Here is a 15,675-nt window from a genome sequence, read left to right as displayed (position 1 = left end):
CTCCGAAAATTTCAAACACCATATGGATATAATAGGTTACTATTTGTATTCCATTAAAATGGATTTAAAAAAAAAGTACCTCTTAGTAAGACTCTTCTAACCCAGTTAACCCAGTTAATCATTCTGCATCGCACACATTTTTTTTTCAATGTCATATTTGAAAGCTGAACATCTACATGTCACAACCATGGACTTGATCACACAGCAGTACACATAAGCACAAACATTGGTATTAATTATCAGAGAGTGCATGGGCTATCATGGTCTATGAAATATTATGATCTAAGTAATCCATGCATGAGGTTTTCCTAATGCTAAACCCAAGTGAAACAGACTGTACTGACCATGTCCAGAGATGGGAATAACCCTACAGTGCAGATGACTACTGAAACCCCAGTTAAAAGCCCCTCCATTACCCGGCACTCTAGTTAGTTCGCAGCACAAAGAATCTGGAAGGTCTGCCCTCAGTTCTGAACTTTCATCATCAATTATTTCTCTACATACTACTGACCAAAGCCGACTACACAAAATCCAGGGCCATCAAAAATGTATTTCTAATAATGACAATGAAAAGGCTCATTGAGATAAAATGAGTGGTACCACTTCCATAAGCACAACTGAAAACAAACCACTGTTAAGGATGCCCTTTGGCTACACTGAAAGTTATTAGGAAATCTTAAGGATTAAAAAACACATATTGAAAGTATTGATTTAGTATACTAAATTACCTGCAATCACTAGTCTTTTTTCCTGACTTTTTTTTTTTTCTCTACTACACCTGTTATGCTTGTGCAAAGCTATCAGGCTACTCATATGTACCAGTTTTCATGTCCAGACACTGCCCTTACCAGGTAAGAACCGACGCCAAGAAGGCAAGTGAGATTGCTAAGAGGGATCACGTGGCAAGAAAGAAGCAGACGTAGATACGGTCTGATGTTAAGGAGGAAGCTGTGCCATTTGACAAGAGGCCCGATCATGTATAGACAGCTCGGTATGAAAGGAGAAGCTTTTGAGGCTCTAGTGAGGGAGTTACAGGACAAGGAAGTAAAAGTTCCAGGTTTGGACTGATCCCACCAGTAGCTTACCAGATGAAGCAGGGCAAGTCATTTAAATTCTCTTGACCTGTGCTGTCTACTATCAGAGTCACTAGCCATATACAGCCACTGAGTACTTGAAATGTGGCTAGTCCAAACTGAGATATGCTGTAAGTGTAAAATTAACGCACACTGGATTTCAAAGAATTATTATGGAAAAAAATTATGTGAAATAACTTAATAATTATTCTACTGATACATGTTGAAATGATAATATTTTTGATATATTGGGTTGAATATAATACATTATCAAAATTAGTTTCCCCTCTTTTTACTTCTTCAAATGTGGTTACTAGAAAATTTTGAATTATGTAAGTAACTCTCATTATATTTCTTCAGAGCACTGCGGGCTCTAGACCTCAAGTTCTTAACCACTATTCGAGTAGGAAGTTATGTGCTGAGCACAGTGCCAGGCACTGGAGATGCAAAGTTGTACAAAGTAGGCAGTGTCTCTGCCTTCACTGGTGGGGGGAGGAAGGGGAAAGCAGAATAGATAGGAAAAAACCAACAGGCAATCATAATTGGGTTAAATACTATGGAAGTACCCTGATAGGGAAAGAAAGAGACATCTCCGGAAGCAGCAACAAAATAGAGCAGGTGAAGAGGAGCCTAGGTGGGCTGCCCTGCATCTCCCCTGCCTCTCCACTGTTCAAGCCTCCCCTTCACCTGACATCCAACAGCGTGCAATCTGAGCGCCACTTACCTTGCCTTCCCTACATCATCCCATGTGTTGTCAATTAATTTTTCTTATCTCCACAATGAAATCATGAACTAGTAAGGGCAAAGATACTTGTATTTTGTTACCCCTGATAGCACTTTACCTCCAATAAGATCGCAAAAAATCTTTGATCACTAACACAACTTTCCCAGAGAAAATGTCCAACATGCATCAAGAATATACTTCCTCCCCATTGCTCCCCTCACCCGCATGCATGTGCACACCCCCACACGCAAAACACACACATACATACACCAGTTAAGTATCTGGAAGATGAATTAATGACAGTGGTTGATAGAATAATAGGAGGATAAAAATTATCATAAAAGGAATGGACATGTTGAATCACCATATTGTATACCGAAAACTAATGTAACACCATATGTTAACTATAGTGAAATTAAAATAAAATTAAATTAAAATTTGAAAACTTAATTGAAAAATAAAAATGAATAAATAAATAAAAAGAATAGACATGAAGGTGGAAGATGGGAAGAAAATAAGTGAAAAGCAATCTGTGAATTCAAATATTAAATACTCAAAAATAATAGCACCAAGCAACAAAATGACCCAATAAGTTCAGTTACACAGTCACGTGATGTCATTTCTTAATTATCAGTGAAGCATGATCACAACTTACGGGTAGTTTCCTGAGCAGTCACTGGGGGAGACTCCCCCTCGTCATACACTGCGGAAACATCTACTGTGTACAGGGTTTGTGAGATGAGGTCTTTGAGAGGGGTGCTGGTCCGTGACCTGTCTACCTCTACCTGTAATAGAGCAGTGGAACAATTTTAGGAAGGGTCTAGTTTTAACATGTCTGCTGTTCACTGTATCTCTTAGCACAAGAGCATAAGAATTGTACTACAAAAAATAGCAATGTTTTCCAATATGCATAAGAGTCCAGACCTGGAGACAGTTTAAATGCTTCCAAAGTGGGAAAATGTATGTCCTAGAGCTCTATCTGAATGCTAGGGTTCAGTAAATAATGACCGTCTACAGATTCAAACAACCTAATCATTTTTCACCAGGAGTTTCTCTGTTTCCCTTTGTATCACTGCCTTATTTCTCTCAGAAATGTTCTCCTGTGCATTATCTCATTTGCTGTGCACAAGAGCCCTGTGAGACCCACTGGTCACTGTGCCTCTTTTGAAATTGAAACCTAGAATGAAATGAATGCGTGCATATGTATAAATTAGCTTTGGTGTAATCCAACTGACCAGCACAGTCACTAACTAGGGGCTTACAGGAACTATTTCTATCTTCCAAAAATGTCGCTGAGATTCTGACATTAATACGCCCCCAAGCACACATAAGTTTTAAACCCATTCTCTAATGAAAGCCCTCAATTTGCTCCCACTTTGAATTAGGTTGTCATGGAAACAGGTATCTGCCCCAACATCATCTCATGGCCAAAAGGACACTCCTCTAAGAATCTATTTATTTACCTTTCTCTAGTTCTGCTCCACTGTCCTATCTTCCTATTATCTGACAAACTCCCCTCTTCTTTCCTGCACCCCTAACTGGCTTTTATTTTTAGACACATTATCATATGATATTTTTTAGTAATTCACAGAATGCAGAGCACCATAAAAGATATCTGGATGAGAAGGAAGTACCATCTACATTCTATGACTCTTTGTCTACTAAGGGATGATGATTTTGAGAGTAGCATCACAGAAGAAAACATTTCTAAAATAAATACAACACAATCCAATATATTATCGATATTCAAAAATTGCTCTACCACTATAACAAGCTTTCAACACTATTTAATAAAGTGACAAATATTCAAAACATGCTATCCTCTGTACTTGTTTGGGTTCTGTTGTTAAACCTACTAGGAAAACGAATATTTCCAAATCCATTCTAATCTTCAGCCTACCTCTTTGACATCGTCTTCTGGTGTTTTGTAGCGGACGATATATTTACGGACTTTTCCAGGCGCGTGTTCCCATAAGACATTCATGGTGCTATGAGCCACATCTCTGAGCCTCAGATCTCGAGGTTTGGGTAAAGGCACTGGAGATGCATCAGAAATGAGGTCCACAGGTGGCTCTCAACCACACAGCTCTAAAGCAGTCACACAAGCTTTCAAGGAGTTGTTTAGAGAAAATTAAACTGTGTGCAGCAAAATAACTTCAAACAAATAGCTCTGATGATAAAAGTACTATGATCCTACCAGGTAGAGCTCAAATCCTTTTAAGAAGGATTGTGTTTTAATAAGATAAGCTGAAATTGTTATTGCAATTCTAATTTCTCTTTTTAATGTAAACTTCTACTCTATTTTCATAAGCTCTTACTTACTGCTCAGCTAGAGTAAATCATGATTCACCACAAATGTACCACCACAAAAGCTCATGTTTCTTCCTCAGATATTTAAATCAGTTAAGATAGAAAACAAAATCAAAAGACTTATGCTCTCTTAAGAATAGAAAATGATAGAAAAACAAATGGTTATGAGAGTGAAGAATGAAGACAGGCCAAAATTAAGCACCCGATAAGCTTATAAGAAAATCCACAGGGACCTAAATTGTTACAAGAAAATCCAATTGATAAATTTTTGCCAAGTCAAAGTCTTACCTTAAAAAGAGTAGAGATGAGGATAACTAACAAAGAAATTTTCTTTTGTTATGAGACAGATCTCACTTTCTAGCTGCCTGTTGACCAATTTCCTTTAGTCTCTCATTTCAACTCTGTACATACATCTCTCCTCCTGAATGTCTCCCTCCACTTCCATGATTCTGCACCTTTGTCCCTTCAATGTTTTTGTCTCTCAGCATCTCTCTGTGGCCTCCCTTCCTCCACTGGTGCAGTCAACTCCGTATCAAACCCATGACCACACTTGCCTTTCATCCCACTATGACTTTTGGATCTTCTCTCCCAGCACTTTGAGAATACATGTCTCCATCCCTAGCTGGCTTCCCACTCTTTCCATCTGCCACTACCCCATTTCTGCAAAACCACCAGGGTCTAATATATAAAAATTGATTATTTGTAGTCAATGAATTTATACTGTCCCACCCTTCAGGGGCTCTTTCTCTTTTCTGCCTTATCAAGCTTCTCAGTCCCCCTTCTCCCTTGAAGATTTCTTTCATCTTCTTAATTTCCTTAGAAATGTGGGCTGAGCCTCAAATTTAAGCCTAGTCATCTATCTCATCATGATGTCAACAAGCATAAAACAAAATGTCCAGCCAGGAAAGGCAAGGGTCCTAAGTGCAATCCTTATCATGCCTCAAGAAAAAGCACCTAAATGCCAGTGAAACAAACCAAAAACACAAAAGGGACTGATCAACAAACACAAGAGAAGTGCAAACCACAAAGGAGTCCACATGCTCTGCGCCGCCTGGTATTACCTAGTGGTACATTCTCAATATCTAGCATAGTGACTGGAGTATAACAGATGATCAATACATTTTTGGATTGAGTCAACTGATTAACTCACTTAATTGAAACAGACTTTTCCATATGTGCCATAAAGTACCTACTTCAGCAAGAACTTGGAACATCTTAATCTTAAGTCTAGTATATCTTCCTCCAAAATTACACTCACCCAACATTCCCTTCTCACCAGTGCTATCTACCCAACTTCATGGATCTACAACAGTATCAACTTTAAGATGTACTGTCATTTTATGCTCCATGCCCTGACACTTGGCCAAAAGTACACCATCAATTGTAAGAAACATCTCAGTATCAGCTGTGTTTAATGTGAAAAAGAAGGACATCCTAGGGTCAATTTAAGATGCTGTCATAAGTCCAGAGTTAATTTTAATTCTCAAGTTTGATTGCCATAAGGAATAAATAACCCTATTACTTATGCATAAATTATCAAATTATCGATAGCACCATTGGGGGAAAGAAAAATCCTAATGAACATTATGTTTACAGCAATAAGGAAAGAAGGAATGCTGGCAATATCTTACACGTGACTTCCCGAGCAGTAACAGGTTCGCTAGTGAGGTCGTGCAAAGCAGCCTGGACTGTGACTGCATACTCGGTGTTGGGAAAAAGATCAGTCAGTGGCACGTCATTCACTGTCGGCCCCACACGCATCTGCATATGGACATGCCAAAGGGAGATAAGACATTCAAATCAAATGTTTCCACTTACTGGGGATAGCCCATTACAACCTATTTGTAACCGCTAGATGATAGCACAACTTTTCTTTTTCATCTCTCTGAAATGAATTTACTTCTTCATGCCAATGTTTCTTAAAATGTGTCACAGGCCCCAAGTCTAATTTCTATTCTTCTGTTTTGCATATAAAGTTATAAATGCATTCATATGCATATGCAGTTTAATGCGGACTCGAAAACTATAAAGTCTCAGAAAGACCTAATGATAAAGAAACGAATATCTCCCACCTCTTTGGGTTTTCTTGGTTCGGTGGCATTGATGGGTTCGTACGACAAGGTGTAGCCAGTAGCCCCTCCCACTGGCTGCCATTGCACATGCATGGTGGTAGGGCTAACATCATAAATATTCATGCTGACCACGGGGACTGGTACTGTTGGAATGTAAAGGCAGACATCAGTCTAATTCCTGTCATTCTACTCATTTTTAATTGTTGTTTCCTACTTACTAAGTGATATTTATATATGCTAAATAGAGAATGAGTTGCTGTGAGAAGTCAGTGAGTGTCAATAGAATCCTTTCCTCTCCCCTGAAAAACCCAATCTCATTGTTTCATCTCATATTCAGGACTGCAAGTTACACCTACTTCATAGAGGAAGAAAGTTTAAATGTCAACTGGCATTCCAATAAGTCTGTATGGAAGCCAAAATAGATACCAACTTCCTGAGATTTCAATCTCTTTTTCTGGAATATCTTTAAGTTGACTATTTTCAGTCTACAATCATAGAATTTCATACATAAGTAACCAGCACAGTATTTTACTTCAACTTTCATAAAAAATAAATTTAAGTGAGAATGTCATACATTAATAACTGTAACTTAGGGGATTCATGGGCTTTTTGAAGATAGGTTCGTGATACACAGTAAAAGATTTACAGTCTCCTCTTCATTTAATACCCATATAGCTTGGTATGTATTGTCCAAAGATTGAGTTTAAAATTTAAAGAAATTATCAGAGTAATCCTGCCCATTATGAAATACATTATTTTCCACCTCCTATGGTATAATATGAAGGCTAGTAAGAGAAAACATGGAGGAGGGGTTCAAGATGGCAGCATAAGAACACTCTGAAATCACTTCCTCCCATGGCTACAGTAAATTTATAGCTACATAAGAAATCAGATCCTCTGAAAAGGATCTGAGAACTAGATGAACAGTGCCTCCACAACAAAGATAAAAGAGACATATCAAGCAGGTAGAAGAGTAGAAACTCAGCCTTGCCCGGGACCCCACCCCAAGCATGGTGACCCACAATTGGGAAGGAATTCCCAAAATATGGAACTTTCCCTCAAGCAGTGAAAGGAGTGTGCCCCCCATCAAGCACCTTGATCTTTGAGTCCAGCACCTGAAAGAGAAGCCCCTAAAATGCCTCATTTTGAAAAGTCCAGGGAATGAAGTCCAGGGGAACCATAAAACTGTAGGGAATAGAGAACCTGTTCTTAAAGGGCTCACACATAAACCCACTTGCCCTGAGATCCAGCATAAAAGCAAGTTTGGAAAGTGCCTAGATCATAAGTGAGGCAGACGTGCTTACTAATCTTAAAGCAGCTGCCAGAGAGGGAGGAACCTGCAGTGACTTTCTCTAAGGACAGAAGCACTGGCAGGTGTCATTTTTGCAATCTCATTCTAACTTGCTAGTGACAGAACTTGAAGCACCATTTTTGGTGTTCTCCCTCATGTCTGCTAGCACCGGTGTGCATGTTACATGCTCCACCTACCCCAGTAGCAGTCACACCACAACCAGGCTGGGTGAGTGCCCCATATCCCACCTACCCTGCACCACAGCTGTGGCCCCACCACAGCCAGCAGGTGCACACAGTCCACACAAGAGATGTCCCACCCACAAGATGGGTGCCTGGCTCTGGAGGCCAGGGGAGACTGCACTCTGGACCCCATAGATCTTCTCCTACATAAGATCACTCCTTCAAGACTGGGAGAGGTAGCAGTTTTGCCTGATACATACACACAGAGAGTCAGGCAAAATGAAGAGAAAGAGGACTATATTCCAAACCAAAAAAACCGGACAAATTCCCAGAAAAAGATTTTAATGAAATGAAGATAGCAACCTACTCAATAAAGAGTTCAAAGTAATGGTCATAAAGATGTTCACTGAACACAGGAGAAATATGGATGAACACAGTGAGAACTTCAACAAAGAGATAGAAAATAGAAAAAAATACCAAACAGAAGTTATAACTGAAATGAAAAATACACTAGAGGGGTTCAACAGCAGAATGGATGAAGTAGAAGCCCAAATCAGTGGGCTGGAAAACAAAGCAATGAATCTCAACCAGACAGAGCAACAAAATGAGAAAGAATTTTAAAAAATAAGGATACCTAAAGGGACCTTTAGGACAACATCAAATGGTATAATATTGGCATTATAAAGGTCCTAGAAGGAGATGAGAGAGAAAGGGCCAGAAAAATTATTCAAAGAAATAGTAACTGAAAACTTCCCTTATCAGGGGATGAAAACAGACATTTGGGTTCAGGAAGCCCAGAGAACTCCAAATAAGATGAACCCAAAGAAAACCACACCAAGGCACATTATAATTAAAAGGGTGCAAGTTAAGAATAAAGAGAGAACCTTAAAATAGCTAGAGAAAAACAATTTATTCCATACAAGGGAAACCCCATAAGGCTATCAGATTTTTCAGCAGAAATTTTACAGGCTGGAAGAAAGGGTCATGACATATTCAAAGTGCTGGAAGTTAAAATTTTCCAACAAGAATTCCCTACCCAGCAAGATTATCATTCAGAATTGAAGGAGAGATTAAGAGTTTTCCAGAGAAGCAAAAGCTAAAGGAGTCCATCACCTCTAAACTGACCTTATAAGAAATGTTAAAGGGATTTTTCTACACTGAAAAGAAAAGACAATCATTAATAAGAAGACAATATATGAAAGTAATAATCTCACTGGAAAAGGTAAATAGATAGTAAAAGTAGTAGATCAATCACTGATAAGGCAAGTCTGAAGGTCAAAAAGTATGAAGGTCAAAATGTAGTAAAATTAATTAAAATTACAATAATTGGCTAAAGGACACATAAAATAAAAAGACATAAAATGTGTCATCAAAAATATAAAATATGGGGGATAAAAATGTAAAGCTTTGGAATGTGTTCAAATTTAAGTTGCTATCAATTTAAAAGAGACTGTTAATATACATAGGATGCTACATGTGAACCTCACAGTAACCACAAAGAAAAACTTATACTAAATACATAAAAGAAAATAAGAAAGGATCTAAGCATAACACTAAAGGAAGCCAACAAACAACTAGGGAAGAGAGAAAGAGGGAAAAAAAGGACAAAGAAGAACTTCAAAACCAGCCAGAAAACAACAAAATGGAAATAAGTACATAGCTATTGATAATTACTTCAAATATAAATGAACTAAATTTAGCAATCAAAAGACAAAGAGTGGCTAAATAGATTTAAAAGAAAAAAGAACTGTCTATATGCTACCTACAAAAGTCTCACTTCAGAAGTAAGGACACATACAGACTGTGAAGGAATGGCAAAAATTATTCTATGCAAATGGAAATGAAAAGAAAGATGGCATAGCTATATTCATATCAGACAAAATAGACTTAAAAACAAAAACTACTAAAAGACAAAGAGGAGCACCACATTACAATAACGGGATGAATCCAACCAGAAGATATAACATTTATAAATAAGTGTTTATTTACAAACACCCAACAAAAGAGCACGAAACTATAGAAAACAAATATTTGAAAACCTAAAGGGAGAAATTGAAAAGAAAACAACAATAGTAGGGGATTTTGACACCTCACTTATAGCAATGAAAGATCCTAAGACAGAATATCAACAAGGAAATATTGACTTTAATTGACACATTAGATCACATGGACATAATAGAAATGTATATAATAGATATATATATATTATGTATGTAGTATGTGTGTATATATATATATATACAAAATATTTCATCCAAAAGCCACAGAATGCACGTTCTTCTCAAGTGCACATGGAACATTCTCCAAGATAGATTACATGTTGGGCCACAAAGTAAGTCTCAGTAAATTCAAGAAGACTGAAATCACATCAAGCATCTTCTCTGACAACAGTAGTAAGAAACTAGAAATCAATTATAATAACAAAACTGGAAAAAATACAAAAACATGAAAATCAAACAACATACAATGGAACAACCATGAGGTCATCAAGAAAATCAAAGGAGAAATCAAAAAATACCTAGAGAAAACTGAAAGAAATATAACATACCAAAATCTGATATGCAACAAAAGAAGTTCTTAGACGGAAGTTCATAGCAATATAGGCCTACCTCAAGAAGCAAGAAAAATCTCACATAAACAATCTAAATTTACACCTAAAGAAACTAAGAAAAGAAAAACAAAGGAAGCCCAAAGTTAGTAGAAGGAAGGAAATAATAAAATCAGAGTCAGAAATAGAGAGTAAAATGAAATAGAAAAGATCAATGAAACGAAGAGCTGGAAAAGATAAACAAAACTGACAAACCTAAACAAAGAAAAAAGAAAAAGGACTCAAATAAAATCAGAAATAAAAAAAAAAAAGTTACAACTGATACCACATAAATACACAGGATCATAAGACACTAATACAAACCATAATATGCCAGCAAACCAGACAACCTAGAAGAAAAGGGTAAATTCTTAGAAATATACAGTCTTCCAAGGCTGAATTAGAGAGAAATAGAAAACCTAAGTAGACTGATTACTAGCAAGAAGATTGAATCAGTAATCAAAAACCTCCCAATAAACAAAAGTTCAGGACCAAACAGCTTCACTGGTGAACTCTTCCAAATAGCCAATACGATTTAATACCTATCCTTCTCAAACTCTTCCAAAAATTAAAGAGAAGGGAATGCTTCCAAACACGTTTTACAAGGCCAACATTACCCTGATACTAAAACCAGACAAGGATGACACAAAAAAAGAAAATTATAGGTCAATATCTTTGACAAACATAGATGCAAAAATCCTCAACAAAATATCAGCAAACCAAATTCAACAATACATTAAAAGCATCATACATTATGATCAAGTGGGACTTATTCCAGGGATGCAAGAATGGCTCAAGTTCACAAATCAATCCATGTGATACATAATATTAACAAAATGAAAGATAAAGGTCACCTGATCATCTCAATAGATGCAGAAAAAGCACTTGACAAAATTCAACATCCATTTCTGATAAAAATTCTCAAAAAATGGCTAGAGAGGAAATGTACCTCATATAAAGAGGCTATATATGACAAACTCACAGATAACATCACATTCAGTGGGAAAAAGCTGAGAGTTTTTCTTCCAAGTTCAAGAACAAGACAAGGATGCTCACTCTCACCACATATATTCAACATAGTATTGGAAGTCCTAGACATAGCAACTATGCAAGAAAAGTAAAGGTATTCAAATCAGGAAGAAAGAAGTAAAACTGTCACTATTTGCAAATGATGATACTATATATAGAAAACCCTAAAAGATTCCACCAAAAAGCTGTTAGACCTAATAAATGAATTCAGTAAAATCACAGGATATAAAATCAATATATAGAGATCTGTGGTGTTTCCATACACTAATCACAAACTATCAATGAGACAAATTAAGAATAGCAATTTCATTTATGATTGCATCAAAAAGAATAAAATACCTAGGAATAAATTTAGCCAAGGAAATGAAAGACCTATAGACCTATAAATTTAACCAAGGAGATGAAAGACTAAAAACTATAGGATGCTGATGAAATTGAAGATACACAAATACATGGAAAGATATACTGTGCTGATAGATTGAAGAATTAATATTGCTAAAATGTCCACAGTATCCACAGAAACCTACAGATTGAATGCAATCCTTATCAAAATTACAATGGCATGTTTCACAAAAATAGAACAAATAACGCTAAAATTTGTATGAAACCACAAATGATCCCAAATAGTCAAAGCAATCACAGGAAAAGAAGAATAAAGTTGAAGGTATCACGCTCCCTGCTTTCAAACTATACTACAAAAATACAGTAATCAAAACAGTATGGCACTAGCACAAACACACACATACCTGTCAATGAAACAGAATCAAAAGTCCAGAAATAAACCCACACATATATGGATAATTAATTTATGACAGAGGAGCCAAGAATATACAATGCAATCAAAACAGTCTCTTCAATAAGTGGTATTGGAAAACTGGTCAGCCACAGGCAAAAGAATGAAACTAGACCACTACCTTATACCACACACAAAAATTAATACAAAATGGATTAAAGACTTAAATGTAAGACCTGAAACCATAAAACTCCTAGAATCAAAACATAGATCGTAAGCTCCTTGACATCAGTCTTGGTGATGTTTTTGTGGCTCAGACTGCAAAGGCAAGGAAAACAAAAGTAAAATAGACAAATGAGACCACATCAAACTAAAAAGCTTCTGCACAGCAAAGGAAACCATCATCAAAACAAAAAGGCAATCTACTTAATGGGAGAAGATATTTGTAAATTATAACTCCAATAAGAAGTTAATATCCAAAACGTATAAAAAACTCATAGAATTCAACAGCAACAAGAACAATAAAACAAACAACTCAATTAAAAAATGGGCAGAGGATGTAAATAAATATTTTTCCAAAGAAGACATACAGATGGCTAACAGACACAAGCAAAGATGTTCAACATCACTAATTACTATGGAAATGCAAATCAAAACTACAATGAGATATCATCTCATACATGTTATAATGATTATTATCAAAAAGACCAGAAATAACAAGTGCTGGCAAGCTCACACACTACTGGTGGGATTGCAAATTGGTGCGGCCACTATAGAAAATGCTATGGAGATTCTGCAAAAAAGATTAAGAATAGCACTATCGTATGATCAGCTATTCCACAACTGGCTATTTATTCAAAGAATACAAAACCACTAATTCAAAAGATATATGCCCCTCTATGTTCATTGCAGCATTATTTATAATAACCAAGATATGGAAACAACTGACATGTGCTTTGATGGATAAATGGATAAAGAAGAGGGGATATATATATATATATATATATATATACAATATGTATATAATGAAATATATATATATAATGGAGTACTGCTCAGCCATAAAAAAGAATGAAATCTTGCCATTTGTGATGGGCCTTGAGGGTATTATGCTAAGTGAAATAAACCAGGAGAAAGACAAATAGCATCTGATTTCACTCATATGTGGAGCCTATAAACAAACAAACAAAAACCAAACAATCAAACAAAACCAAATTCATAGATACAGAGAACAAATCAGTGGTTACCAGAGGGGATCAGGGTTGGAGGGTGGGTGAAAGGGGTAGAGGATCAAGTGTAGAGTGATGGATGGTAATAGACTTTGGGGGGTGATCACTTTTTAGTATATACAACTGTTGACTTAAAATGTTCTACACCTACAACTTATATAGTAAAGAGAGAGAGAAGAGATAAAGACTTATGGAACTGAAGATTAAGTAGAGTCAGTTCTTGCCTTGGAGAGAGTGATGCCCACTTCTTTGACTTATTAGTGGCCTCCTTCCCCTGGAGTCCAGCCAAGAAGAGGGGAGAAGGAAAGAGTTTTTTCATATGGCCTCAGAAATCCTACCAGGCCTCAGAAACCCTGCCAGGAATAGGAGCAGGAACATCTCTGCCAAAAGTTCTACTCAAAGTCAAAGCCATTAGAGCTTCTCTAGTAAAGACCAGGAGGCGAAGGCCAGAAAAAGGATTGATTTCATTGACAGCAGGAAGATCTGACCACCTGCAAAACTGAAATAGGTCACCTCTGCACAGCTCGCCTTCCTAATCTTAGTCCCACTCCCCACATGATATCTTTCTTAAGAAGTGAATAACTCTATGAAAGGTAAGTTATCCCTCTAAGTCATCTACGGCCATGACTACTCATTCCACCAGTGGGGTCCCATGATGGCAAGAACAACCAGTAAGAGCAGTTGAGTATTGAGCACCTGTACGAAGAACACACTCAGTAAATATTTGTTGAATGGCTATTGAATAAAAGAATGATTTGGAAGGCTGCCAAAAATCCCAAATGGAATGCCTCCTGTTTATCTTTAAAAAGATAATGAGAAATTTTTTTTTAATCAGACTTACAGGTTTTTTCTGTGCCCTTCAGAGGTTCACTATATTCATCTTCCACCACAGAATACACATTAACAACATACTCAGTTTCAGGCTTCAGATCTTTCAGTACTGTGCTACTTTCCAGTCGGCTCACATAAAACTAGGGGAAAAAATAAAAAAAATAATAATAACTTATGTTGTAATTGCTTCCCTCTTTTCTACTATAATTACAAAGTCGTTAACTGCACTGAACTTAGAAATTATATTTCAATGAGGCCATTGTCTTTTGTTTTTGGAAATTACCAGATTACAATGAGATCTTAGACAATTCATATAATTTATTCTCCCAGCTGTTGTTTCCTTATTTGTAAAAGGAGTGGGTAAAACTAGATCATCTTTTTTTTTTAATTTTTTTTAATTTTTATTGTTATGTTAATCACCATACATTACATAAAACTAGATCATCTTTAATGTTTCCTTCCAACTCCATGACTCTAATATAAATTCACAAATAAATCAAGCATCCTTTAATTAAAAACCATATTGACATTCCGCAATTTGTAGAAACCATAGAATTTAAGCAAAGCTCTTTCCCTTTAATTAAGCCCAAATGAAAGCACTATTGCTGACTCAGTTCTGCCCCACTCTGCATCCTCCTTGTTCCACACCCAACATTTTTCTGAACCCTAATGTGAAGGACTCAATCTCACTATCAGGAAGGAGTGGGTTGTAGGTGTTGCCTACTCACTTCTTGACGTTTCCCTCCAGAAACTGGGTAGTATTCCACCTTATACCTATCCACACTGTCAGAAGGAGGTGTCCAGCTCACTCTAAGAGAACGATGGGTTCGCTCAGAAATAACTAGGTTAGAAGGTGCTTCCAAGTCACCTACACATGGAAATAAAATACATACGCTTTTTCATTATCATAGCAAGGTGATGAAATTTTAAATTAGATTAAAATAGTATTATTCCCATATTTCAAACCTGTACACACATCCTGATATACTGATACACAGTATATCAGTCTAGAGTCCCATTGCTCGTAAGACCACCCTGAATGGGTAGGCAAAGGATTCTTCAGTCCCAGAAGAATCAAGCCTGGGCTCATTGTCTTTCATTAAAACTTGGTCCCACCCTTCCTCATGGCACCACCAGTTTACCACTCGCCTAACTCAAAAACCTCTGAATCATCCTTGAATACGTCCTCCTTTCTCTAATCTTATACATATAATTATTGAAGAAGGATTTGTGTCCTGGCAATTCCACTGTCTCTATCACTGTTGGTACCACCCAAGTTCACCGCCCTCATTATCATTTGATTATTTATATTCATCATGTCTTATCTCCTTAACTATAGGTTATGCTCTGTGAGAAAGGAATTGGTTTCTTATTTATGTTTAGTTCCCCTACAGGACCTAGTTCAGTAGTAAGAGAAGCTAACCACTTTCTTAGTCAAGAAAGAAGAAAAACAACGAAGTCTTTTAAAATTTGGGAACACCCTACTGCCTGTGATTGTGCTCTCTGTGGGTCGATAAAGTGAAATGACCAATGAACAACAGAATGACTACAGAAAAATATCTAGAATTAACATCAATGAAAATAGATATATTAAGCTCACTATGACCATTAGAA

At 36.7% G+C, this 15,675-nt stretch overlaps 1 protein-coding gene across 2 annotated transcripts in view; it reads right to left on the bottom strand.

Annotated features, from left to right (window-relative positions):
- COL12A1 (collagen type XII alpha 1 chain) overlaps positions 1-15,675 on the bottom strand; it is a 117,159-nt gene that overhangs the window by 54,131 nt on the left and 47,353 nt on the right. For both annotated transcript variants that reach the window (XM_021693681.1, XM_021693680.1), the window contains 6 exons: positions 14,790-14,929; positions 14,072-14,201; positions 6,180-6,322; positions 5,739-5,868; positions 3,698-3,834; positions 2,453-2,582 (listed from right to left, as the gene is read on the bottom strand). In XM_021693681.1, coding sequence (XP_021549356.1) covers positions 2,453-2,582; positions 3,698-3,834; positions 5,739-5,868; positions 6,180-6,322; positions 14,072-14,201; positions 14,790-14,929 — 810 coding nt within the window. The remainder of the gene's footprint in view (positions 1-2,452; positions 2,583-3,697; positions 3,835-5,738; positions 5,869-6,179; positions 6,323-14,071; positions 14,202-14,789; positions 14,930-15,675) is intronic.

The sequence above is a fragment of the Neomonachus schauinslandi genome, chromosome 8 (genome assembly GCF_002201575.2).
Source record: "Neomonachus schauinslandi chromosome 8, ASM220157v2, whole genome shotgun sequence".
NCBI classification, from domain to species: domain Eukaryota; kingdom Metazoa; phylum Chordata; class Mammalia; order Carnivora; family Phocidae; genus Neomonachus; species Neomonachus schauinslandi.
Note: the sequence above shows the minus strand (reverse complement) of the source record. Positions and strands in the feature narration are given on the sequence as shown.